Raw genomic sequence first — 23,127 nt, forward strand, 5'->3', positions numbered from 1 at the left:
ACCCAACCCACTGTGAAAATACAGGGAATGAGAAGGTTTTCTTCTTAAGTATGTTATTTATTTTTCCTTATAAACATCTTTACAGCTAAAATATCTTCTCTGTTTTTTTTTTTTGGTTTGAGGATTTGGGGGTTTTTGGGGAGGAGTGGGCGGGGGGATTAAGATGACTAGTTTTGGTTGGAGCTACATTATATTTAAGGACAAAACAAATATTTTGGTAGTGTTAGATGTAAAACTTCAAGCATGAAACTGGTTTGGGAAACATTATACATCATTCCATCCTGTTGTGGGAAGCATGGGACTTGCTCCAGCTGTGGGAGCTAAGGAGGGAACATCTTTGAAATCACCCGAATCAGCAAGGTTAAGTATGGCTAGAGATGTAAGGCAGACGAGGGGGAGAGTGGGAATATTAGCCACAAAATACTCATCAGTTTCAATGATTTAAAAATTCAAGACAAAACCCAAGTGCTGCGGTGACGGAGAGGTGCTCCTGAATTCCCAAACCCAAAAGTGCCCACTGTGGAAAGGCTGGCTCGTTGGCTGTGAAGGCTGCATAGTGCTTTCCATCACCGGTCCTCCTTTTGTTTCCATGGCAGCACGAGGGATAACGCTGTTGCGGCTGCCAGTTGCTATTGGAAGATAGATTATGGGCTTGACCTAAATATCTATTTAATATAGCTTTTGGTTACAGGGCATAGTTTTTCAGATGTCACGTATAGGTGGGGCTCTAATGGGTTTCAGCTGAGGTGCCTGATGCTGTAAAGAAGCTGAGCTTAGAGCAGTTTTCTGTCTTATAATTAGCAAGTGGGTATTGCCAGCGATAAATCTGACCAATATCAAACATTTATGTTGGAACTGTAAGAGCTCTTGGGATTTTATCCTTTCTGACAACACTGGGAGGGGTGGGGGGGAGTCTTTTAAACTGACAGCTCACGAAAAATCCCTCTTGTTTTAGGATTGGAATTGAATTGCTTTGTGGCAATTTTCCCGACGACTTCTGCAACGTGTGTATTAATCCTATTAATGAAGTGTAAATACGGTGTCGTGCGTGATGGATGGGACTTCCCAGCACTCTCCCCAGAGCCAGGCTGTGCAGGGGAGGGCTGGCAGGGTATGAAACCATGCTGCGACTCGGCTTTTTGGTTAAACTGCATCATAAGAATAAATGATGCTTCTGCAACTTGGGAAAGAAAAAAAGGGGGCTGTTTGGAATTGCGTGGTTGCAGCAGTTATTTCTCATTAGTATATTGGGGAAAGCCTTATAATCTATAATCCTATCAAACTGAGCGAGTAGGGAGGAAAAAGCTTAACTTTTCCTGATACTGGTATGGATGGATTTCTAAACAATTTGTTTGTTATTGTTTGTAATTGTATACGGAGTAGAATATATAAGCAGAAAGGATCCATATCAAAAGCTTTTTTTGTGTGTGTGTGGTTTGTTTTTTTTATTAAAGAAAAGGTACAAGATGAATGAAAAAATTGATATATAAGAAGGGCCTTTTGGAATGTGACACGTTCTCCCAAACAGTATTTTATGCAAAGCTTAAAAATAAGCATGTCAGAATATTTTACTGCTGCACTGTGTTGGAACAGGGTTGGTGCTTTGACTTGAAATGCTGGGGGCTGAGTTGGAGTGGATGTACGCAGAGAGATTACTCCTCCTCTGAAAAATGCATGTTTTATTAGTATCGCAAGTCTCAACCCAAAAGTTGCACTTTTCCTTCTTTCCTGAGAAAATTAGCATAAGAGCTTTGGGAAATACATTCTGAAAGTACTGCTTTGATATGACTCCAAAAGAGAGAAGTGTGCTTTTATCTGCATCTTTGTAGGCAAGTGAGAACTTGCAGGAATATTTTGCTGTACCTGTTTGCTCTCAGGTTTTTATTTCAAAGTAGGAAGTGACTCTAAATATTGCTTATAATGCAGGAATTATTGAGGGGGGATCAGGCTGTGATGCAGTTGTTGGTACTTTTAACTTCATTCCCCTGTTTTTTGAGGGCTCCTGTTCTTATCAAAAAGAAAAGGATCTTTTTGCTGAGGGTTTCCAGAGAAATCCCTTGGCTTTTCTTCTACTGTTGTTTTGCATGTTCTATTCCTCCCACCCCACACCCTGGCTTTTCCTTATTTAAAAGGACAGCAAAGGGACCTTGGGATAGCCCGAGGGAGGCTCTTACTAAGAAGCTTTCCAAGAATCATGGAAGATTTAGTCTTTTCATGTCATACTGCAGAGACATCTGCCTGCTCTTCGCTCATCCTTCCTTGTGGACAGGTTTGCCATTAGGTTTTCATCTCAATCAGACGAAAGGAAATCTGTGGGCTTCTCAGGCTTTGGATTGAAGTGCTATCAAGGGTGAAGTATTTCAGTGGCAATGAAGGACAAAACAAGGTGAGTGGATCAAGGGCTGGCACAGTACAAGGAATGAAGCAGAGGCTCCTGTGCTGGCACTGCTGCTGGTGGGCTGGGGACTGCCGTGTTGCTATTGCAACAATTGAGGTTCTCCCAAAATATTAATCAACAGACAGATTTCATTGGCTTGGGGGGATGTATTAAGCAGGAGGGACCCAAAGGATGGCAAGGGGAGTGTAAATCGCATCAGCCCGGGTTAAAAGTATTTACTCTCAGGTCCGATTAGCTGCCTTGCTGCTGTTGCCCGTGGCAGTAAATGGAGTTCATTTAGATTAGCAGAGGGCCTCCAGCGTTAAAAACCAAGTGTGGAATGGAGGACTGCTGAACACCTAGGAGAGGCTTTTGCTGTGATTATTTCTGTAATTGCTATTTAACCTCTCCCGTTTTCCTATGTGACTTCCCTCTTCTCTTTGGAGTCATGGATGATTGAATTGACCTTGATCCTGTCATCTCTCAGTAACATTGTTTTGCTAAGATGTATTTAGTGATTGTTTCTGGGTTTGAAGAAGGAAATTTGTTTTTCTGTTAAAAAGGTTATTCTGAGCAGGGCTTTTAAATACACAGTAGAAACAGTCAGACCTTCTAGGAAGTCTGCTGCTGTGCTATGCTGTGGAATACATAGATATTGCTAAGAATGGCCATGAAATCCCAATGTTTCACCACAACTTTGTGTTCATGGGGAACCAAAATAACACGTACACCTGATTCTTTAATATTGGAATTAATACAGAAAGTTCCTCTAGCTGGAGCTGCATCACTAAACGGAGGTTTTAAAATAGCCAAAGATCTTGCTGCAGTTTGTGCTTCAGTTTAGTGATGTGTAAGTAGAACTGAGAAACTCTAAAAAAGGAAAAAGAAACCACCCCCAAAATGAAGCCTATTTTGTGGAAAAGTAAACTTGGCAAAGAAAATGTAATTTAAACTATCTTCTTGGTGCACGTTTTAAAAAAAAAAATGACTGACATGTGCATATTTTGGAGTTTTTGATCATTGATGCAGAAGGTAAATGAACAGGACATACAACTGTGATTAATTATTGACAAAAGTCATTCCTTTTATATGTATAGTATGTAGTTAGATGTGAAGGTTGAGTTCACTTAAATTCCAAAGTCGGAAAGTAATGCAAACAAGACTCCAGTTGATCAACTTCATACATGTGGTTCTGTTTATTATGCAAATCTCTTCCAATATGTTTAAATCAACATGCGGTAGTGAGGTTTTTCTTTCTTCAGCAGAGTATGTTTGTGGACTACACAGTTTGTGCTTTGCATGCTGCAGTTTGATGCATCCAATATTTCATAGTCATACTGTAGCTATAAGTGCATTTTGTGTTTTGTGGTGCTTTGTTTTTTTGCTTTTCTTTATTCAAAAAACCAAAAACAAACTCCCAGGCTTGTTTGTCATGTTCTATCTGCAAGTATTTGACCTTTTGACCTTAACTTCCATGGGTCTTGGGATTAACTTGAAATAAATCACTCCTTTCTGAGGCATTTGTACTAGAACTAAATTGGTTAGCTGGGTACTTTGGTGTCCATACAAATGATTGTACATGAGCCTCGTTCTGCTAAAGAGACCAGATGCTGTTTCATACCGTGTTCTGTTTTTAACTGTCATTATTCCTTGTAAACATGCCAGTGAAAATTATACTGGGGAGGGAAGATTACCGCATAGATGTCCTAATTCGGTTTGTTTTGTGGTTGTTTTTTTTTTTTTTTTTTTTTTTTTTTAAAAGCAGCAGTGGAAGACTTTCTGTAATTTAAGTGCAAATTGAAGATAATAGTATTGTGAAATAATAGATTAAATTAGTTGGGTTGAGGTCAAGCTTTTTTTAAATGGGCGTATTTTTGCAACAAAATGGTATTTCAAGTATTCTTAAGTATTTTGGACGCTCAGAACCTCTGTGCATAGCAGTAACCAGGTGCTGAGCAAAAAGGAGAAGGTAGCTTTGTCAACAAGTCCGGCACAGTGTCCAGTAAGTTTTATTGTATTTCTTCTACGCTATAGCTGATCAGACTTAAAATGCATGTGTTTCCCATATTGAGGGTGCTTGACATCTGAGCCAGTTTGTTTTGGAAGGTCATTGTGTGGGTTCTTGGAGCCCTTCAATGAAGGCAGGACCAAGCAGGTTGAACAAATCCATGCCCTCTGGCCAGATCACTCTTTCTCTCTACAGCTGCCGTCTTTTTGCTCTGTCTTTTGGCCTCTTAACTTTTGGGAAATGTACCTTTTATTGCCTTTCCTACCTGTTTGCTTTTGGATTGTACAGATCTTAAAAAGTAATATTTGAAGTTGATGTGAGGGTTTTTTGTGGGTATGGTTTTTTAGTGTGCTGCTTTTTTTTAAAAAAAAAAGAAGTGACAGGGCTTCTGATGTTCTTGTTCCCCTTGAGTGTCTATCCCTTGGCTTAAATGGTAGATATTTTTTTTTGCAGTTCTCCAGGCTGGTAAGTGGTAGCAACGATCTGCTCACTCATCTTTTTTTTTTAATCCTCTGTGGTGATAAAATCCAATGCTTCTTTTTTATTGAAGCTTGTTGACATTAATAGAGATTTCTTGCATTTTGTTTCACACACATACATCCCTGCCAGTCAGGCATAGTGCTGGGCTGAGACTGATGGTTTTCCTTGGCATCTCAGAATCTGGAGATCAGCTGAAACCACCTTGTTTTGTACGGCCTTAGCTAGTTCTTACTGCTGCTGAGTCTTGCAGATCAAATGGCAAGTGTAATTTTCATCCGTTTATCCATCTTTTGCAGAGGGATAAGAAAGGAATGATGCATGTACAGGTATGGGGAAGGGAGAAGCAGGCATGTTCAAATCATGCTATGCAAACATACCAACCTACACAAAAGTATAGTTCTGGAATTAACTGTCCAGAAAAAGTGTTCTGGAACAGAACTATGGAATATAAACAGTACTCGGGGTTATGAAGAGGAACTTTGGTCTGTCATGCAGTTACATGTAATTCATACCTAGTAAAAAATCCTTTTCATGGAATCAGGCTTAACGGGAATAGTCTTTCTTGATCTGATATCCAAGATTTTTGAATGGCAAAATGTGGATTTTACTTGTTAGCTATGATGTAACGTTGCTGTGATATGGAGCCTGTGTAATTACAGGCTGACTAATGAGTTCTGTTCAGAGAAGAAAAATAAAAGTGGTGATGCAAAGCATCGGGTGTGTGAGTGCAAGTTAGTTGGTATCTTTACTGGACAGGGAGTAATGGTTTAACATACAATGATACAATTTAAATCAGCACTTGCAAGTTTTCATGCATTTGAAGTAATTGTGAATCTTTCTTACTGTTCCATGAGTGATGAACAAAATCAGTATGTTAAGCTACAGAAACATCACTTAGGAAATTTATCCTTTATGGTCTGAAGAAATAGGTTTGTGTGGAAAGGAACTCCTTGGTTTGTTGGCTTCTTATTACAGTCAGTTCTTTCCTGTCATGGTTGGGTTGTATGGCAACTTCTTCTTTCCCACCGCTTCTCAAATCAGCTGTAGCTCAAAGTAAAACCATGAGAATCAGTAGTTTACTGCCAGGTTGAATTAGAGAAGGATTCCTCTTATGCCGAAAGCTGTTGCAGGTTTCTGGAGGCATTTTGATTCCTGCAGTTTTGTTGCTCTCCAGACTTTCCAGGGGCTGTTGGAGAGGCTCTGGGACCTGGAATGAGGCAGTCACAACCCTGGTTGTGTGTTGGAGCCTGTACTCTGCAGCAGGCAAGGAGGGGAAGCCCAAGGTGCTTCTTGTCAGCTCCGTTTGGGCATTCTGATCCACACTGTTGTGATCTGGTACCTTCCATTGCTCGCTGGAAGGGAAAATCATCCTTCCCGCAGGAAGGTGGGAAAAAATCTAGGCCAAGTTATGGTCCCTTTTGAGTGCCTTAATCGTAAGGCTCCTAGAGCAGGTCTCATGTGCAGTGTTCATGAATTGAAATTGCTGCTTTGTCTGTATCTGCAGCTGGACGTGCTACGGAACTTCGGACTCCTCTGGTCTGGGATTTACGTTTTCATGTGCTCCTGCTTTCTAGATTGTCTCTTGGCTGGAGGCAAGAATCCAGGGCAGTGACTGCTCAGGTCAGGTATCTCTACCCTGGGCGAATCCTGTGTCCCTCCTTGTGTAAATGAAAGGACACCTCTGGCTCATTTGAAGTCACTGGACTCAATTGTTGTGGGTCTACATCCTTCTGCAAGTGTCTCCTGTTCTTTACTAGGTATCACCTGCTGGTCTGTGCTGTAGTAAAAGGATACTGCCATAGCTGAATCTTTGGCCTGACCCGGTGCATAGTGCAGGCTTTTACATGATGATGTACTAGTTTCTAAGCAATGTAGTAAATACGTGTATTCCAGCGGCACTGAATTACTTAAATAGGCGGAATGTTTTTGGAGGACATGCATTTTTTTCTCTTCACCCGCACTGTCAAAGCACGGTTCATCCTCTGCCATCCTCTTTGTCCTCATCTTTCCCTTTTTTGGCTTGGAGCTTTGTTTGGTCTGACACTTGGATGACATTTGACAAGTGCTTTTCTGCTGCTTCAACATAACAGCTCTTTCTGAGCTCAGGGTAAGGTGGTAACTAGAGGGGGCTGTTCATTTGCACTGTTTCATAGTGCTTCAGGTCATTGTTACCTGTTAATTGAAATCATGTTTAGCTCTAAAATGTTTAGTTTCCTTTTCCTGAGCGTATTTAGTAATCCTTAATCCTTGGGTTTTCTTCTGTGGTTAGAAATGCTGATAGGATCATGCAGGAAAAAAAAAGAAAAATACTTACAAGCAGTACTTGCTTTCTTAAACCTTTACTGGGTAAAACTGACAGAGATTGGTTTGTGGAAAAATGGTTTGTGTGCTGCTTTGTAGTCAGGCGTGACAAATACAAGACACCTATTTTAACAGGTATACAGTCCCACCCAATATAGGCATACATCTAGGACTTCAGGTTTTGATCAAATTGGACTACTTCAGGTCATGCAGCAGGAACCTAATGGACGTAATGTCTTCTCGTGCAGCTGGCATGCCAAAAGGTAACCCAGGTCTTCAAGAGCATCTTAATCTGAGCCTTTGGTTTTCCTTCTCCTTCCAGTGATTGGGAAGCAGCTCAAGATTGTCACATACCAAAATAGTTAAATCTTTTCACAGTGTTTTCATATAAATGCACATGTCCTGCTAGTACAATCAAGCTCCTGTTTGTAGTTGAAATATAAAGCCGTGTGTTGAATAAAAACGGAGAAGGCTTCCAAACTGATAGCTAGTATGTATGTCTCTTAAAAATACTGAGCAAAGGTAACATATTTAGTAGGGAACAGAGAGACAGTACACAATACAAGTTTGCTTTGAGATTGTTTTTTGTTAGACTCTGGGAAAGCTTGCTTTACCGCTGGTGGTGTCTCTAAGTTAGTGACGATACCACCTGGGGTAGGATATTGCTTCAAACTTCTTTATTCTCTGCATCAAAAGATAAAATGAAATAGCCTTCTCCTTTTCCTGGCTGGTGTATCAGAGGGGAGGCAGTGGCTTGCAAAACTTCTGCTTGCTTACGGTCAACATGGTCAAGGGTAACTTCACCTGTTAGTTCCTATAATGTTAGGAATTGATGGTAACATCAGGACTTCTTCAGTGCTTTTTAATTGCTGTGGAGTTGCATCTGATCTGCTTGGTAGGAGCATTCTGTGCATGCCGCAGGGAGGCGTTCATCTGGTTTGCATGCTTTTGGAGAGGGTTAATTCAGGTTTCGAAGTAATGCTGCTTGGATTTGTAATGGGAATGTCAGTATCTGTTTGCTTTCAGTTGACTAGACCTTTACAGAGGGAACAAAATGATAAATGTTTTTAGAGTTAGAAAAATGGAGCCTTACTTCTCTTTTCTTTTGTGTGGAATTATCAGGGAGGTAGGACCTGGGTGCAGCCCTAAGGACTTCATTTCTTTTGGGAGCCATGATGAATTTAACTCGCCAGATCTCCAGAAATCAACCCCCTCCTGCCTGCTGTAGTTTTTATTTAATTTTATAGTAAATGGCTCTGGTGGTTTATATCCGTCTAGATCATGCTACTGAAAAAAAAGCATGTTTCTAGAATAAACAGATATTCTCCTTTACCTGGCAGGGATGTTACCACCGATGCTGGTAGCTGAAGTTGTTGACATGAAGTACGATGTCCAGTAAAAAAATAGTGTGGTTTTAGAATAGGCAAACTTTCTCATTTATCTGGGCGGAGAAGTTACGGCCGATGGTGACTGCAGTTGTTGACATTTAGCGTGATGAGCAGGCCAGGGCTTTCCTCGTAGAGAAGAAACGTGTCGTGGTGGATGGGAAGCAGTTTGTGTACAGACTAAAAGAGTCTTTTTACAACCCCAAAAGACTGGAGTTAGTTTGAGCTTGCTAATGGCAGTGCAGATGATACAGCTAGGCTTGCTACAGAGAGTGCATCTGTTACGCAGAATGGTAATTTCTGGTATTCTTGAATTTTTGTGGAATTTATCCAAACCACTAGTGTTTGTCACCTTGGACTGTCAGTCTCGTAAGATTGAGTGTGACTTTTGGTCTCATGTACCCAAAGCCTTAGCATGAAATTCTGTGCGACAGACCATTAAATGTCATTCTACTGATGTTGTGAATGTTGTCTGCTTTTACAGATGCCTTTGTAAATAGCCAGGAATGGACACTAAGCCGATCTGTACCAGAACTGAAAGTGGTGAGTTTAAATTTCCTTCTATCTCTGAAAAACATCCTGAAAATGTTATGCACAAGTGAAAATTTTCTAAGCTTCATTAAATCCACTGTTGTGGAAAAAAATACAGAAAGCAGTTTTTAAAAGTAAAGCATTTTTCTTCAACAGAACTATCTAGTGAGGTTTATTTATTTTCTGTTTTTGTAATCATACTTGAAAGATCTATTTGTATTTTGCTGTTGTTTTGACATGAACCAGACTCCTAGTGTGGCCTTCTCAGTAGCAAAGACTTATGTTTCTGTAAGCGGGGGAGGTGGAAGTAGCAGGTGATATGTAAAGCTTCTTCTATCTCACTCTTAATAGTTTTTCACAATTTCTTCAAGGACCAAATGTCTTTTCTCTCTGCTAAATGAGTGTAACCAAATTTATACCGAACAACAACAATGAGAAAGAGTATTTTGAAGGTTCCCTTAGTGAATCAAAACCTAAATTTTTATTATAGGAATGAACAATGATTTAATAGCTGCTTACAATAACTTTTCCCTTGGCTGAGCCATACTCTGTATAGGTGGAAGAAAAGGCAAAAAAAACCCAGACTGGGGGAATTTCCCAGGTTTGCCCATTTAAGCATTACAAACATGGAGGCTGGAGATAAAGGCTGAAACCTCCTCATAGTGGATGTCAAACTGGCGCCTTGTAAAGCCAGCAGCACAGAATTGCGGAGGCCGGGTCACTGGGATGGATGGTTACCACGTGGAAGTCCAGATTTAATGAAACACAATCGATTTCTCAAACCCTGCAAAGTTACTGTGGTACCCAAGATAGAGAATTCACTAATACCTTTGGTAGGCATCTGTGCTCAGCTTCTGTTTTCCAGCTGTAACTGGACAAGCCGCTCCTATCCAAGCACTCGTCTGCCAAACAGCAAAGTGAATTGGGCAAAACCCCCTGAGTTTAGGAGTGGGCAGGTGGGGCCATGCTTCATTCACTAGCCCGGTTCTTATGCAGTAAATGTCTTTTTCTGAATCCGAGTTGATAACAGTGTTTACGGAGGTGAGAGAAAACATAGGTCAAACTTTAACATTGTAAATACACCTACACAGAATTAGAATTGCATTTTAATTGAAGCAACTTCCTCACGACCACAGTTATGTTTCTGTTCTGATTTCAGTAGTGCACAAGGGAAGTAGAAGAAAAATATGTAGTCATGGATGGAGCTATGTAGTACAGGAAGGGTCTGCAGAGGGTCACTAGATTGTTTTAACTGATGGTGTAATTTGGAAGACAAATATCTCCCAAAATACCTCGCACAATAAAATACTTAGATTTTAGGACTGGAAAGTGTTGGTTGGATATGAGTCCAGTCCGCTGTGGTGTTAGCTAGCTTATGCTGGGGAGGATCTAGAGAGGTTTGGTTTGTTCATCCCTTCCCCTTCTCCTAGCCCTGCTAATTGACAACACTCGCCAATAAACACAGGGCTTGCAGGTGAGACCAAAGCTGCAATCGTTGTGTGTGGTAATACAGAACACAGGCAATTGCCAAGCATTAGGTAATGGTCTTGGGGGACACTCGCTCGTTGTGATGCCACGGCTGCGTTACACGAATGCTTGCCTTGGGTGTCTTGCCCTCGTGTTGTCTGCACCGGTGGCAGGGAAATCAACTCGGGCTGTGCGGCTGCTGTAGAGAATTGATTTTAAGTGGCCAGCATGCATGAGCCTCAAGATTACTGTCCTGGGTTTCAGTTTGTATAATCCCGGATAAAAGCAGAACTCTTAACATTACAAAAATACTAATTTGATTATACCACTGCAAATTATTGAAGCTAGCAGCACCAGCTGTGGCTGTGAACCTGTGCTCTGGCAGGAATGGCAAATTAGGAGCTCCATCTGAAATCTGTTCTGCCCTTGCTGTACATCTGCCCTTGGGAAGGGACTGGTGCAGTGAGTCATCTCCGTGTCATTCCCCTGCTTCCACCCTCATCGTCATCACTTGCTTATGACTGAGGAAGGAAAGGGCTCTGTTAAAAGCCAGACCTGCCTCTGCCACAGCTCTATCATTGCGGCCACCACTAAGGGTAACTGGGTGTGTTACTTTGGCTTGTGGCTGTGTTGGGGTTGTCAGAAGCATGAGAATTGTTCACTCCCATCACCATCAAGTGCAGCAGTGCAGGTGGGGAGATGAGGTTTGATGTTGCAAGATTATGAAGAAGCCCCAGCTTTAGCTGCTTGAGCAGGCTGTACTCTGCAGAAGATGGTTAGTAGCTCTTTGCAAGAGGTTGTCCTCGCTGTGGAGGCTGGGATGTCCTCCAGTTGAGGTGGTGGTTTGATTTATTTGGCGTTTTTTTAATTATTTTTATAGTGGCTGTTGTTATACCCTTAGGCTTTACAGAAGTTTAAGAATAGAAATAGACTCTGAGAAAGCACGCAGGCTTGCAATGAAGAAAACCCAATGGATGTATTTTCTTCAACGTGCTTTTGAGGAAGGAATACCAGTCTTTCCCTCTGCCTCCTTTTAACAATACACATGGGGCTTGATTTCTTTCAAGTTTTCAGAAGGGTGTTTGTTTCTTCTGATCAAATATTGCTACAGGGTTTTGCTTATGGACGTTGATGCTTCTGTTATGGACAAGAGTATGCTAGGCCAGCTGGGTGAGACCAGACCTGTCCCGAGTGATGGTGGTATTCCTGGATCCCGTTCATCCAAATGTGAAATAAGGATGTGTTAGGTAGCATAAAGACAAGATCTTTTTGGACAAACCTAGTTTGATTTCTTCCAAAAGAAACAGGCAAAGTGCAGTCACACTTCTGTGCTAGATAGCTTTAAACTGCGAAATGCCATCAATACCTTTATGCACTTCAACAAACAGGCTTTAGTAGGATGTGGGCATAGCAGTTTGGTTTTATTTTACAGCATGTCTGGCACATGCAAATAAATGATTCAGTGTTGCAGAAGTCAGAACTGACAGAGCATTGAGTTGTAGCCTTGTTAGCTGGATGTTCTCCTTTCTGAAGTGGGTTAGGGGGTGGTATTTTAGTTCTGTAACATGCGTCTCATAACTTTGTGCATTTCATATGTATCCATAAATAAATAGAAATGACTCACATTGTATATAAAATATGGGAGACCGGGAATATGACTGCTGTAAAAACATGCTGGCATATTTGTCATACTGTGGGGGATCATCCTTAAACAAGTATTAATCACGATTAAGAGAGAAACTGTATTAGAAGTCAGATTTTTCCAGTGTAAAGTTTATGGCTTTTAGTTTTCAGAGGTTAATAATGTGTGGATACCCAGAGCAGTGATGCCAAGCACTGCACTGAAAACAGAAGGCCTGTTCTGCAAGGCTTTAATTTCTTGTGCTGATGTCTTCTCTGGTAGAAGAGAGATGGCTGGCTTCTCTTCAAATGCAGGCACTGAGGGGAGATCTTAAGGAATCCTCTCTCTTACTAGATGAGGAGGAGGTGGCTGAGGTCTCTTGGGTGCTTTTTGAAGTAGTTGTCTAGGGAAGAAATAAAGCTGTGCCGCAAATACGGGGTTTATAGTCAGGTTTGAGGAAACTTGCTTTGGGTTTGTGTGATTTTTTTTTTTTGTGTGTGAAGGTAACATCAGTACTCTGACACAAAACTGCGTGAATGCTTTTTTTTCATACTCATTTTTTTCGCCATTTAAGCTTCTAAAGAGCTTTTGTCACTTCAGTGGGTAGTTTGAAACTGATTTAAAATATAAATCCAGGGACTTCTCTATTAAGAAACAACTGTTTGGCAAGAAGGCTCTGTTTTTGCTATATGAGGCAGTGAAGTGGTTTCTTAATTGAATTGCACATCTTGCTGCTCCTGATCAGTCCTTTCTGCATCAGTTGAGCATACATTTATATAATGCTCTTCTGGCCCATCACCTTTGTCTGTGAGTGCCTGTAAGGAGGAACGTGCGCTTGAGGACCTGAAGGGCTGTAAAATTATGTGTGCTGGTATGGTCTTTGGGATGCTTGGGGGGAATAAAAGTTGTATTCTTGAATCACTAGGTGTTTTTCAAATGTTTAGGGTCTCTAAATACAGTAACAGGTCCCAGCCACGGGAAGAGGGCTGTGGCTCCTTTCACTGGAGCCCAGGCTGATGCTTTTCTGTTGTTCCTGGCAGTTTTACCCTCAGACTGGTTACATTTTTGGCAAGGGTATAATATAAAATAGCATTAATTTGCATACATGCAGGACTAGTCGCTTGTAAGTGAAGGTTTCGGTATCTGCTGGGAAGGTGTTTGCATGACTGATTGTCTCCTGACCTAATGGAGGTGGGTTTTTTTGTGGGTGTGTTGGTGCTATGCTGGTTTGCTACAATCTAGGTCAGAAACAACTTTGGTATGTTGTTTCCAAAGGTCTGGAGCTGCTGCTTATAAAATGAAAACATAAAACACTCTTCTATGTCAGTATTTTCCTAGCAAGCATATGTGAAGCTTGCTTGCTTTCCAATTCTTCAGAAATTGTACTGTTCAGAAGGGGCCTTACCCTGGCTATTTACCTGCAGAGGTATCTTGAATCTGTTGATTTACAGATGGGATTTATTTTTTCTTGCCATTTTTTGCCCAGATTGTTGTAATATAGAGCTGGTGGGGAAGGAGGAGAGGGAGATGCTTGCCTTGGGAATGTGGTGTTCAGCTTCTGCTCGGGGGTGAAGTTGCTGGTGTAGTGGATACAGCCTGCTGGTGAGCTGCATGCTGAATAAAATAAATAGACAACTAGCAAGCAGTTAATCTCTTTAAAAATGGTAAACTGTTCATATCTGGAAAACTGTGCCTTGATCATCTGTATTGGCCATTAAAAAAAAAAAAGTTTTCCCATACTTAAGTCTTAACTATTTGAGTCATTTTGAATCCTCAACCGTGAGAAATACTTTGTTCAAGGTGAAGGGAAAAAGGTGGGAAGCAAGCTCTTGCCAGAAAGCTGTGTATGGAAAGGGAGAGGATATCAATTTAGTGATGAGGTGTACAAAAGCCAGGCTGTTATTCACAGGATTTCCTCAGGTATTATGGTTTTGCTGTCCAAGAAATACGGAGGGTTGTTTGAACATTTTTGTTATTTAGGGAAATTTATGAGTAGATGAGCTTACTGTAGTTTATTGGCATATAATGGAGGGAAAAGTCATTTTCTTGAGGTAGTTTGGTGTTTTGGGATTAAAGAACATACACTAGAGATGGTGTTTTCTTTCCGTAATTCACCTCTCATTTGGTGTCTGGTTGAACATTGGAGATAACTGAAATGAAGTTGTGGTTAAGCAATCAGAATAGAAATACAGGATTTGGATGACTTTGCAATACTGTTGTAGTTTTTATTTGTATGTACAGGTAGAAGTCCTAACCTGTTTCTCACCCCTCTTGGGATTACCTTACCTGCATGTTGAATGGGAGAATTTGGGATCAGTGTTAATAATAATAAAAATATTAGCTAATCAATATTGTCTGTTTTCTTGTGCTATACAGGATTTTACGCCTTTACTTATTGTCCACTATTCACATTCTCTTGAATACAGCAGCTCATTTCTGTACTCATTTTTCTTTAGCTCTTGTCACTTAATTTTCACTAACACACCATATACTTTCTCAGTGCTCTTGAGAGATGAAAGAGAAATCTTGAAAATAGGGGTGCTAGAGAGAGCTGTTTTATTTCTCCTGATAGCTTGTGCTCAAAGTAAAAGATGTCGAGCCAGAACGTGCAGGACACGGAACCCAGTGCAGTCCCACCACACGTGTGCCCACACTACTTGCTCGCGGCTGTTGACTCTTCCATATTGACAAAACATGGAAGTCGTAGTTTGCGACCTCATTTTGTTATTTCTTTCTTCTGAGTAAATTGCCCAGAGGAATTACAAAATCTGTGTGCCCAAAATGTTTAGTTGCTGGAACCAAGGGTCCTTCTCTCTAGGCTCTTTGAAAACGTTTGCTTTCAGACAATGAGTGTGGGCATCTTGGAGGTGACAGCCTTGGTTGGGTTGCAGGTCTGACCTTGCAAAGCAGGGTGTGCAGAGCGTACTGACGATTTAGGACGTCTGAGGCATCAGATGTATTCTTTGCTTGTTGGTGTTTAGCATCCTATGTGATAAGGTTTATCAGGTAGATGTCAGGCACCTGTAGAAGTTGCCCTTCTCCTTAGAGAGGTTTTCAGTTGTGTTGTTTTCTTTTCCATGAAGCTGAAAAAGTACATCTTGTTAGGAAAGTTTTTTTTCGCCTGGGTTCCAAGCAAAGCTCACTAGTCTTAAAGGGGAAAACAGATCTGATAAATGGTTTTGCCTTGGCCAGATCTGAGTGAAGCTCCGCAGAGTGTTCCCAGAGAGCGTTGTCCTGTGAAGCAGGGTCTGAGAACACAAGGTTAGTTGGCCGCACAGGTGGCTGTTTGCCTCAGTGTCATATCTTGCACTTAACGTTTAGATGTAAACATCATGGTGTATATAAGCATAGCCTAGAATTTCTCTTAGTTGTAAGATAGATTAGAAGCTGCCAGTATGGCATGCTGGTTTAAAGACTCATCAAAGTCATCTCAGAACCCAATAAATAGGTATGTGTTGTCCAACCGCTTGGGCTGTGGCTCACTTTTTATTTTCTTGGGACTGGTCTTCAATAGCAGCTCTGCCTACAGTGGGTTTCTTGGTTTATATTTCTTTTCGTAATTTTTTTTCTTTTTTTTTTTTTTTAATTACAAGCTGTTTTCTGCCTGTTCAAGTTCTTTCCTGCTAAGCCGAATGTCAAGGATGAAGCTTCCTGTAGCATTAGGCCAGCACAGCATCTGGTGTCTCTTCTTTTCCCTGCCTTTTTTTGCCCCTCACACCCCCAAGTTAGGTTGTACGTTATTCTTGTTTGCTGTTACTTTTGAAATCTATTTTGGGGTTCTTGGGGTGCTTTTTTTCCCCTCCGGTGTAGCCCACACTGTTCATCACATTTAAAACTTATGCTGTTAGCGGGGCTGAAGGGTGATGTGAGGCTACCTTCCATTTACTCTCTGCCGACGTTTCTGCTTTATCTTAGCTGTTCTTGCACATCAGCTGTAGAGATAAAGTGGGCGTCCTTTGCAGTAATGTTATCCTTGTCTTAAAGTTGTTCTGTGTTGTAGAAAATAAATAATTGTTTCCCCCCTACCTGACTCCAAAACTGTCCTTGTGTTAGTTTAAGGTGGCACCACTCTGTTGGTTGAGGCAATTTTTAGTAAGGAGGGTAGTTCTTACCAATTAGGATTAAGAAAATGGAGTGTGCATTAATGTGCAGCTTGTTCATTCTGTCTCTCTCAATTTGGCAAGCTCTGGCAGAGCAGCAGAGTTCATCCTCTCTCCAGGGCTCTTCTGTTCTGACACGTTTATCTTGACCCTAGCTAAAAAGGTTCAGAGAGGAGCAGGCTAAGGTTTGTTTTAAAGGGTGAGATAAGTTCCCAGCTCTTCCCCAAAAAACGGAGTAAGAAGAATGTCAAGAGTCATGTTTGACAGGGAGACCTGAATGAGTGGATGACAGCTGAGCAAGGAGGGGGAGGAGTGAGGAAGGCATTTATTTGAAACATAAGAGAGGGTATGTTCTCCAAACCCTCCTGTCCCTTGGACTGTGCAGGGCAGGGCAGGCAGCTGGGCTTGGAGCTTGCTTGCTGCAGCTCTTGGTCTGCTTTGGTTGATGGTTCAGGCAAACCGGCAGGAGTTGTACTGGCCAGCAACACAGGGCTGAAGCTTGAAAGGGTTGGCTGGTTTGGTGGTGCGGGAGTAATGCAGGCAGGGTTCACAACCCCCTCAGCCCTTCTAAAGCAGTAACAGAGAGCAAATCTGCAAGGCTTTGGCAGTGGAGCCCCTCTGGGAAGAAGAGCGTTCTGGTGCTCGGCTACGTTCTGTTACTTCTGCCCGGTTTTTAAAAAGAAATGCTAACTAACCAGCTTAACAAAACTCATGCATGCTTAAGATTGAGTACTTTTCTTTGGTAGTCACGTCTTCCCGACGCAGATGTTTGAGCATGGACGGTTTGGTTATAAACTTCTTGGTCAAGTAAGGGACTTCAACAAGTCAGAGAGGACTTGCCAGGATTTGTCTATAGCCATATAAATCATGTGTGCGCTTCAGTAGCGAGGCAACGTGAATCACATAGCGGATAGTCTGCAGAGGTATTTTCCAGAATGAGATGTGTTTATATTATATCGTGTATATATGTTCAGTGACGTGTTTATATTTTTCAGTAAAGAGGTGACAAGCCTGCTCTGAGCTTCCGGCTTCTTCCCTGCAGTCTGTATATTGCCCGATGTTCCCGCGCAGCATTAGCGGCGAGCTGACTGAAGGAGTGCTGCTAACACAAGCTCATTTTTGGTTTATATGTTGTCGCGTGCATGCGCTGCTGTAGCCTTAGCTTTCTGGCAGTTACCTGTCGGCATATTTGGAAGTGTTTCCACTCTGTGGGCTTTCTCCTCTAGTGCAGAGAAATTATTTCTGTGTGAAAATTCTGCTTGTATGTACTGCTCTTAGCAGGGATGAATTGCAGCTGAACTTTGTTCCTTTTTTCCCCAGGGGATAGTGGGTAACCTAGCCAGTGGCAAGTCAGCCCTTGTGCACCGGTACCTGACTGGCACGTATGTCCAAGAGGAATCACCTGAAGGTATGTGGATATGCAAATTTCACTTCCTCCCCCCCAAACTACATCTTTATTAATTTTCTTGATCATGCAGAAATGAATCGGTAAAGAATCTGATTTGCTATTTGGGTGTTCACGGACATTTCTCCTTTAACATTCTCCAGCCTGAGATAAGTACACTGAAGTATAATTGTAGCTTTTTCATAACTACTTAGCATCCTTAAAGACTTTGGCATCCAGTATGTGTCCGCATACGAAACTTCTAGTCTTGTATTGAGAAGAACTGACTGTTTTCAGTAGTGCTGCTGCTTTCAGTCTGGCTGTTGAAAGCCACAATTACTGTATCTAGTAGTGGATTGCTGCAGAATCGGGCCTTTTGGTTTGTGATGTTGGGAGAGTAAAATAACTTCAGAAGCCTAAATTAAAGATGTAACTTGTTTCTTGTTTAATATATTAAATTTTTGGTCTTGAAGGTTTTGGTATTGTTTTCTTTTTTAAAAGATGTTCTTATGCCATAGAAAATTAATTTATATGTGAAAACTTTGTAGTGTTTAATGTTAAATCCAAGTTTATAGCTTGAAATCAAAAATATCATAGTGCCTTATAGAGGTGTATCTTACACTAAATACTTTTTTGATTATTTTTTTTTTTATCTATTCTCCGTATGAACTTTTAAATACAACTCTGAGACACTGAATTTCTGGTTCCTTCTTTTCCTTACTGGCTGTTCCATTCTTTGCAGATATGGATGCAGGTAACTATACATTGTCTTCATGGCAGCTCTTGTTTTGAAGAGACAGACAGCAGTTTCTGTACTATAGCGTTTTCCCCTTGTTCTGTGTATCATTTCGATTTGTTTTCTTTTGATTTCAAGTCTTTAGTACATCTCACTGTTTTTTGTCTCTTGCTGTAGTTGTCTTTTCAGCAATAGTTTGTAGCTTCATGCATCTGATAACATTTGTTTCAAATTAACTCTTACCAAAGGAAGCTATTAAGCATAGCGCTTGACATTTTAACAGTCTGGAATTGTAGTTGAAATGGGAGGAGAGGGAGAGATGGACAAGGCTTTTTCTTGTGTAACTGCAGTAACAGTGAAGCTTTCCAGGTTATAAGCTTGCCTTAAATGTTTTTGCTGCTTTGTAGTTAGTACTGACGGGGTGATAATTGAGCCTTGCAACAAAACTGTGTGCAGATCACATTTATGCCTGCTGCTTCTGGATGCTGATAGTGAGAAATGGTTATGTGGCACGTAGATCCACTGAATACAGCGAGTCTTCGGCAAAAAGGAGTATCTCTACAGATTTCTCCTCATTTCATGAACAGAAAATATTTTGGAGTTTTTTTTCTCTTGCAAGATTCAAATTTATTGATAGTTCACAGGGTTAACTGTCCTCTTCTCCTAAACTGTGAATATTTTAGTGGCATTTCTTGAGAGTGTTTGCCATCTGTCCTCTTTGTCTTCAGGGATTTTTGTTTACAGTGCTTGAGTGACGTTCGGATTAGTTTACAAAAGCAGCGTCAAATCATTTCTTTGCACATAAATGTAGCTGACAAGCCTCACTAATGACACCATTCCATTCCATTAACAGCAGAAAAACTGGATTAATTAAGAGCTCTAATTCACCTTGTAAGGGATTGGGTCAAGATTTCTAATCAAGTTTGTATTAAAGGAAATTCAACCCATATAAACTATACTTAGTAAGCATCTGTAGTAGCCATTTGTTAGGGTTTTATTTCTTTCTCATTCAAGCAAAGTCTATATGCTGCTGTTCTACAGAAAACCGAGCGGCAGTGCAGGTGGTTCAGTTGCACTGCGGTGCAGGACTTCAGATTTTTACATTCTGCAGGGGAACACAGCTTTTGATAAATGGAGGCTACGTGTGAGCCTTTATGTCTGAGACCAATGTGGATCTTCCTTTTTTCCTTTCCTGAGGTATTGTAAATGTGCTGGATTGTTTAGCTGGATAAAGAATAGTATGTATATTAGACATTAAGGTGTCAGATGCTTGACTGTTAAAGAGAAAGCAAAGTTAACTGACTTGAAATGGCTTGCAGCAAAATTTATCAGGCATCATATAATTATTATCTAATTGGTAAAATGATGGATGCATACTCATGTGAAAATGGTGATTATGACCAGGAACTGCTACTCCTGCTATCCTTTGCCTTCTAAATTGCTACAATTACCATGAAACCTGCCGTGAATTAGAGAAGTGCCAGGTCTCCTGTAGGCCATTAAGGTAGCTTCAGCATTCCAGTAAATGAATCTTAAGTATATTAAGATGGTTTCATGTTTCTTTCAGCTCATTTCTTTAAGATGAGCTGTTTCTCTTGTTGCCTGACATCACCTTCCCACCAAGAGGAGGAATCGTATCACATCGAAGTGTAAAGCAGTTTTCTCTCATTGTCTGGCCCAACTTCTGTTTCTGTTCAGAATTAATTCTAGTCTTTCATGTGATCGTGACATGAAAACCTTTGTTTTCTCAAAGAATAAGTTTGTCTTGGGAAGAAAATTGACATTTAGACTCTTCATTTGCATATTTGACATGCACACAGCTATACTCTTCTGTGCCATGTTTTTAAATCAGATGTATTTTGATGTAAGATGACAAATTATGTATTACCCTGTGACAAGTGGGAATTTCAGTAGTTGGGGACTTGCAATTTTTTTCTGTAATGTTGCAAGAATATAGTGATGGGAAATAGGGTATTTCAGTCATCTGTGATCTTCTAAAACCTTCCAAATGCTTCGAAGAAAAAGTACCGCTAAAAAGTGTGCTGGTTTTTTACATGTAGATGAAACAAGTAAGATGCGTTCAACCTGATGTCTTTTTTTCACCTGTCTAAAATTTAATTCTGCCTGTAGGAACAAACATGGAACATGACGTGCTTGGAACTTGAGACCAAGTGCTTTGCAGACCAAGGTGAATTGAAGTTTACAGGAATAGTGAGTGTCAGGAGTATTCTGTTACCTCTTCGGTTATTGTTTCCAAAAAGCCACGGAGGTGTGAAACATGACTTAAAGGCTTTTGCATGTTTCTGGTATCTCTGTGGATACCCTAATTCATGTCATGATTATTTCAGTGGTTGTGTTTTTCTAGTGAGCCTAATTTAAAAAAACCCAAAAAACAAAACAACCAGATAAAAATTGTTGTCCAAGGTGTCTCAGCTGGAATGGGGAAAAGGGAGGGGTGTTTTTTTCTCCCACCCCACTGCCACAGTAAAGTGAGATGCCAGAACATACAACCAAACAGCACCTTGAACTGCTAAATCTGTCCAGTAGGTCTTTTGTTTAAGAAAATCAAGAAGGGGAGCTGAGGTCATGTTAATGAAACCCCCTTAAATTCAAAGATGCAGAACAGCAGACGTGAGACTTGGGAAGAAAGCAGATCTCCTGCTGAGGAAACAGAATTAAGGTGGTGGCACTTGCAGGGGACACACAGTACAACCGAGCAGGAGGTGTCACAGCTGGTTATGGTTGTATCGTTGGTAATTTTTGAAAAGGATTTAAGGGTGCTGGTCTCCTGTGTAACATATGCTTATGAGTCTGGCTTCGAGGTAACTTGAAGCACAGGAACCTGATGGAGTTCAACCAAGGCAACTGTAAGGTCCTGCACCTGGGGAGGAACAACCCCAGGCGCCAGCACAGACGAGGGCTTGACCTGCTGGAGGGCAGCTCTGCGGAGAAGGACCTGGGGGTGCTGGTGCCCAGCACATGGTGCAGTGCCCGTGAGCCAGCAGTGTGCCCTGTGGCCAAGAAGGCCGATGGCACCCCGGGGGCATGAGGAGGAGCGCGGCCAGCAGGGGAGGGAGGTGATCTCCCCCTCTGCTCTGCCCTGGTGAGGCTCATCTGGAGCGCTGTGCCCGGTGCTGGGCTCCCCGGTTCGGGAGAGACAGGGAACTGCTGCAGAGGGGCCGGCGGAGGCTACAGAGATGGTGGGGGGAGTGGGGCATCTCCCTGGTGAGGAAAGGCTGAGGGAGCCGGGCCTGTTCAGCCTGGAGAAGAGAAGGCCGAGAGGGATCTTATCAATGTACACAAATCCCTTAAGGGCAGCGGCAGGAGGATGGGGCCAGGCTCTTTTCAGCGGTGCCCAGCGGCAGGACAAGGGGCAACGGGCGCAAACTGCAACACAAGAAGTTCCATCTGAATGTGAGGAAGCACTTCTTTACCCTGAGGGTGACAGAGCGCTGGGACAGGCTGCCCAGAGAGGCCGTGGGGTCTCCTTCTCCGGAGACTTCCAAAATCCACCTTGACCTGACTCTACAACCTGCTGTAGCAGGGGGTTGGACTGGGTGGTCTCCAGAGGTCCCTTCTAATCCTGACTGTTCTGTGGTTCTTTCCTGAAATTGGTAATTTACCTTGTTTACTGCTATTTTTCTGAGAACTGATGATTACTTAGTGGCTATCTGCTCTACTTTGGCCTTAAAATGAGGGACAGATGTTTTAAGTAGGATAATAACTAAATGTTGGGGTATATTTAAGAAGTTCGGGTTTGTTTTCTTTTTTTCGCATGAAGTAAATTTCTTTTTCTGTTCTCAAAAGTATAAAGGCCATCTAGCACCCTGACTTGAGGGAGCAAGTAGCTGTTGCAGCCAGTGGAGATTTCATCTGTCTGTGTGTGGAGGAACTTGCAATATAAATGAAAACATGGGATGTGACTCTTGGCAGTACCATCTGTTCCCTGCTTTCTAGGTTGACAGTGCTTGGGCTTCCCATTCAGTGCACAGTACAAAAGAAAGGCATTGGAAGCTCTTAGAGAGTCATTTTAGCCACTAATAAGTATCTTTTTCTACCTGTCTGTAGGTTTTTTTTAGTCTATGGAGTGGGTTTTATTCCTTATATGATGTAAGGCTATTCTGTTTCTTCTTTTTTATTTCCTTTTGGTAATTGTAGCCCATTTTAGTTCTTCCCATGGGTAGGATGTGTTGAAAGCCATTGCATTGGGTCTTTTATTCCGGTTGGCGTATTGTGGCTGTGGCCACGCTGCAGCACATGTCAGGTGCACCGGTTTGGCTAGCATGCTGCTTCTGTATTTTTTGTATTATTTTTTTTGTGGCACTGCTTCTGCTGCATCCCAAGTGAGCTACACGCTCAGCAGAGTGCCGCTGCACCAGCACCCTGTCTGTCCCTGAGGGGCAAGATACATCAAATTTCAGGTACCACTTAATTTCAGTTAGTCTTATGTGTTAAGGGCTACAGTAAATATGTTCCCCCGGTAAGAGATATAGAATAAAACCTTTAATATGTTTTCCAGAAAGCTGCGATCACTTACTTTCTTTCCAAACTTGACCTAAAAATAATTTTTAATACAGCAGCCCTCACCAAGTAACTTTCTTCAGTACCTACAATGAACAATGTATCACTTGAATAACAGGAATGTTTGTTATTAAAACTTAATGTTTATTATTAAAATACTAAACAAAGTGTCACTTTCAGCCTTACCTTTAAAGAAGAATGACCGTAATGAAAATA

General features: G+C 41.5%; 1 protein-coding gene across 11 annotated transcripts in view; it reads left to right on the forward strand.

Annotated features, from left to right (window-relative positions):
* Positions 1 to 23,127, forward strand: part of AGAP1 (ArfGAP with GTPase domain, ankyrin repeat and PH domain 1) — a 382,734-nt gene that overhangs the window by 113,601 nt on the left and 246,006 nt on the right. For 6 of the 11 annotated variants that reach the window (XM_056350248.1, XM_056350250.1, XM_056350246.1 and 3 more), the window contains exons 2-4: positions 9,036 to 9,094; positions 17,591 to 17,678; positions 18,397 to 18,408. In XM_056350248.1, the coding sequence (XP_056206223.1) occupies positions 9,036 to 9,094; positions 17,591 to 17,678; positions 18,397 to 18,408 (159 nt within the window). The remainder of the gene's footprint in view (positions 1 to 9,035; positions 9,095 to 17,590; positions 17,679 to 18,396; positions 18,409 to 23,127) is intronic. The other 5 variants (XM_056350249.1, XM_056350251.1, XM_056350252.1 and 2 more) reach the window with 1 other exon arrangement.

The sequence above is a fragment of the Falco biarmicus genome, chromosome 8 (genome assembly GCF_023638135.1).
Source record: "Falco biarmicus isolate bFalBia1 chromosome 8, bFalBia1.pri, whole genome shotgun sequence".
Classification (NCBI taxonomy): Eukaryota; Metazoa; Chordata; class Aves; order Falconiformes; family Falconidae; genus Falco; species Falco biarmicus.